General features: G+C 53.7%; 1 protein-coding gene across 1 annotated transcript; it reads right to left on the reverse strand.

The window, feature by feature from the left end:
• Positions 1–397: 397 nt before the first annotated feature.
• LOC103630273 (protein G1-like7) lies at positions 398–1,969 on the reverse strand. Its single transcript, XM_008651337.2, has one exon. It carries the CDS (start codon positions 1,559–1,561, stop codon positions 656–658), a length of 906 nt encoding a protein of 301 aa, XP_008649559.1. The 5' UTR covers positions 1,562–1,969; the 3' UTR covers positions 398–655.
• Between the last annotated feature and the right edge of the window lie 1,568 nt (positions 1,970–3,537).

Raw genomic sequence — 3,537 nt, forward strand, 5'->3', positions numbered from 1 at the left:
GCTCTGAAGGCCGCTTCATTAAACAACTACTATTCAAACATTATATTCGCGCGTCTGTGGACCCTAGCTAGCTGGTATAGCTATGTTCTGCCGCTCTAGTGATAGCGCCATTTGAGGATGAAATGTGAATATGTGATGAATGGGACCTAGAAAAATTGAGGGAAAACTAAGAGAATATATAATAATGGATGATGAAAGTCTCCACACAGCAGGCCGCTGCACGAGTGAGACAATCATCATGATTACTTGTTAAGCAGGATCACAGGCATCTAGAAATTTATGTCAATGTGACCTCATGCATAGCACTCAAATCAGCATGCAGACGGTAGAAGTCTGAACATGCATCCTGAATATATATGAACAAAAATATCGTATATCTATATCGTCTGAATATATATATGCAAATTAACTTTTTTTTTTCTTGAAGTGAAATGATATATGTTTTCTTTATATGTACGTACTTCCTCCTAATTAACATGATCCTACAAGTCCCTTAGACCTCTCTTTATATATGCCAGTAAACAATAACAATATATAGTAATAATAGTGAGCAACTAAAAATTCAAGATGGAAGCGGTTGGGATTAGAATTTGGAGGACGGCGATGATACGATTGAATCAGAATTCAGAAGGCTAGTAGATGATCTACACACTTATCACGAGCTTGGCGCGGATCCTTCTTTCTCCTTCTTGCTTGTCGTCGTCGTCGTGGCTGGGGCGACACTGCTACTACTTGCACTAGCACTGGAAATAATACTTGCAGGAGGAGCCGGCGTGGCGGTCTGCTGTCGTTGTGGTTCATCTGCAGATGGCGATGGTTCGTCGTCGTCCTCGTCATCACCACCGCCGGCCCCTGACGACGTCCCGGCGGCCTCTGCAGTTACAACAGGAGGCGGCGCGACCGGAGGCGCGGCGGCGCTCCCGCGCTTCCGCTTCTTCTTCTCGTACGGGATGCCGCGGGCCTTGGCCTGCGCCTCCCGCACGTCGCGGAGGTAGATGCGCACGGCCTTGGCCGCGAACGGGTTGGACTCGGGGCGGCCGCCGGACTCCTCGTACGCGGCGCGGAGGCGGCCGATGAGCGCGTCGAGGCTACCCCAGGCCTGGCGCAGCGGGCACGTGCAGGGCGCCGGCGGGTTCGGCTGCCCGAAGTAGGCGCAGCCCTCAGCGTGCACCTTCGTCTTGCCGAACTGGTCCAGGTAGCGGAGGAACTCGATGACGTGTGCGCCGCTGCAGCGTGCCAGCGTCAGCGGCGGCTTGTGGTTCCGCAGGTACTGCAGGAACGTGTTCCAGTCCCGGCGCTTCTGCGACTCGTACCGGCTGAGCCCCGCCGGAGGCTGCTGCGTTAGCGGCTGCGGCTGCGGCTGCGCCTGGGCCCTTACTGCTGGCTGTTCCCTCTGCTGTGCTCCTTGTTGCTGCTGTGCTTCCTGCTCTGCCTGCTGCCGGCTCGACGAGGAGGCTGCTGCGGCGGCCGAGGACGACGACGGCGACGGCCCGGCCTCTGCTGGCTCACTGGTTCCTCCTCCGCCACCACCACCGGCAGGCGCGTCCGGACCAGGCTCCATGGCCAGCAACTCCCCGATCGATCCGTTAGCAGCTCTCCCTGCCTGCTGCCGTTTAAGTGTAGCCGTTTAGGTAGTAGGAGAGAGAGCGAGACTACCGCGTACCAGGCAGAGAGAATCAAGCTACTAAGGACGACGATGATGTGAGGAGGTAGAAGAAAGCAGCAGCCAGCAGGAAGAAAAAAGAAAGAAAGAAGCAGCTGCTTGGGAGTGTGGCATTCTTTGCGGCTTTTGTCGCTGGTTGCGTTAATAGCGTCTCCACTACACACTGTCGACTGCTTAATCGTAATCATTTCTTTATTTGTTTATTACTGTTTTTCTTTTGTTTCCAGGCCGTAGTATTGTACTATAAAAATGTATAGAAATAGATTTAGGATGTTACCATGCTATAGTTCCGGTCTAGTTACAATCGTTACTGACACACAAACGTTAATATCGGTTCTACCAGCTGAGACCCTAGAAAGAGCATTAGTATCAATTGGTGGCTGCAACTTGTACTAATGTTCTAGCTTTAGTATCACTTTGAGTCATCAATCAATACTAAAAATGTGTTCGAGACATTAGTACCGCAACTAGTATTAAAGCCAAGATATTAGTATTGATTGACCTAGCTAGCAACCGATACTAATACTCCATTCTATTATTTAGGGGCTTGTTTGTCTAGCGTCATGTATATAGAGAGGAAATATGTTCATGTTCTGTTCATGGCAATAATCTTCAAGGTGGTGCTATAATTTTTTAAGACATTATATTGAAGGTTTCACTTATCCAATTGTAGAGAAAAGGTTAGAGTTGATCCTCTCATATTGAATGATGAAAATGGTTTATTGTCTTCTTTACTTTTTGTCGGCGTTTCGACCCCGGGGGGTCCCTGGACCGACGAGTAAATTGTCGCTGCGTGTCCCAGTCCAGATGGGTCGGCGCGAAACGGAACACAAGGGGGAACAAAAAAGGGGAACCGCGGCTCGTGTTGTCCTGCGCCCAGGGCGGATGCGCTTGCAGTAGGGGTTACAAGCGTTCGCGAGGGAGAGGGAGAGAGAGAGAGACTGCCCGTCAGCCCGTCCTCCCGCGCGGCCACCTTCTCGTACGAGGGCCCTGGACCTTCCTTTTATAGATGTAAGTAGAAGGCCAAGGTGTACAATGGGGGGTGTAGCAATATGCTAATGTGTCTAGCAGAGAGGAGCTAGAGCCCTATGTACATGCTGACGTGGCTGTCGGAGAGGTGTTGGTGCCCTGTTCATGTGATGTCGTGGCCGTCAGAGGAGCGCTCGAGCCCTATAGAAGCACAGCTGTCGAGGCTGTCGGGTCCTTGCTGACGTCTCCTTGCTTCCGTAGGGGGCTGAGAACCGCCGTCATCATGGAGCACGCGGGGTGCCATCATTACATGTTTACCGGGGCGAGCCAGATGGGACGCCGGTCTTGTTCCCCGTAGCTTGAGCTAGCTATGGGTAGGGTAATGATGTACCCCCTGTTGCGTGGTCGGTCCGAGCCCAAGGCTGGGCGAGGTGGTGACTCCTCCGAGGTCGAGGTTGAGTCCGAGCCCTGGGGTCGGGCGAGGCGGAGACCGTCTTCCGAGGTCGAGGCTGAGTCCGAGCCCTGGGGTCGGGCAAGGCGGAGACCGTCTTCCGAGGTCAAGGCTGAGTCCGAGCCCTGGGTCGGGCAAGGCGGAGCTTCCTATGGCGCCTGAGGCTGGACTCGGCTGTTGTTAGCCTCACCCTGGCGGGTGGCACAGCAGTCGGAGCAGGGCAGGCGACGCTGTTTTCCTGTCAGGTCAGTCAGTGGAGGGGTGAAGTGACTGCGGTCACTTCGGCCCTATCGATTGAGGAACGCGCGTCAGGATAAGGTGTCAGGCGATCCTTGCATTGAATGCTCCTGCGATACGGTCGGTTGGCGAGGCGATCTGGCCAAGGTTGCTTCTCCGCGAAGCCTGCCCGAGCTGAGCCTCGGGCGAGTCGAAGGTGCGCCCGTTGCCTGAGGAG

The sequence above is a fragment of the Zea mays genome, chromosome 6, assembly GCF_902167145.1.
Source record: "Zea mays cultivar B73 chromosome 6, Zm-B73-REFERENCE-NAM-5.0, whole genome shotgun sequence".
Classification (NCBI taxonomy): Eukaryota; Viridiplantae; Streptophyta; class Magnoliopsida; order Poales; family Poaceae; genus Zea; species Zea mays.

Coding starts and splice junctions, on each gene's coding strand:
- LOC103630273 (XM_008651337.2), bottom strand. CDS start 1,561: ATGGAGCCTGGTCCGGACGCGCCTGCCGGTGGTGGTGGCGGAGGAGGA.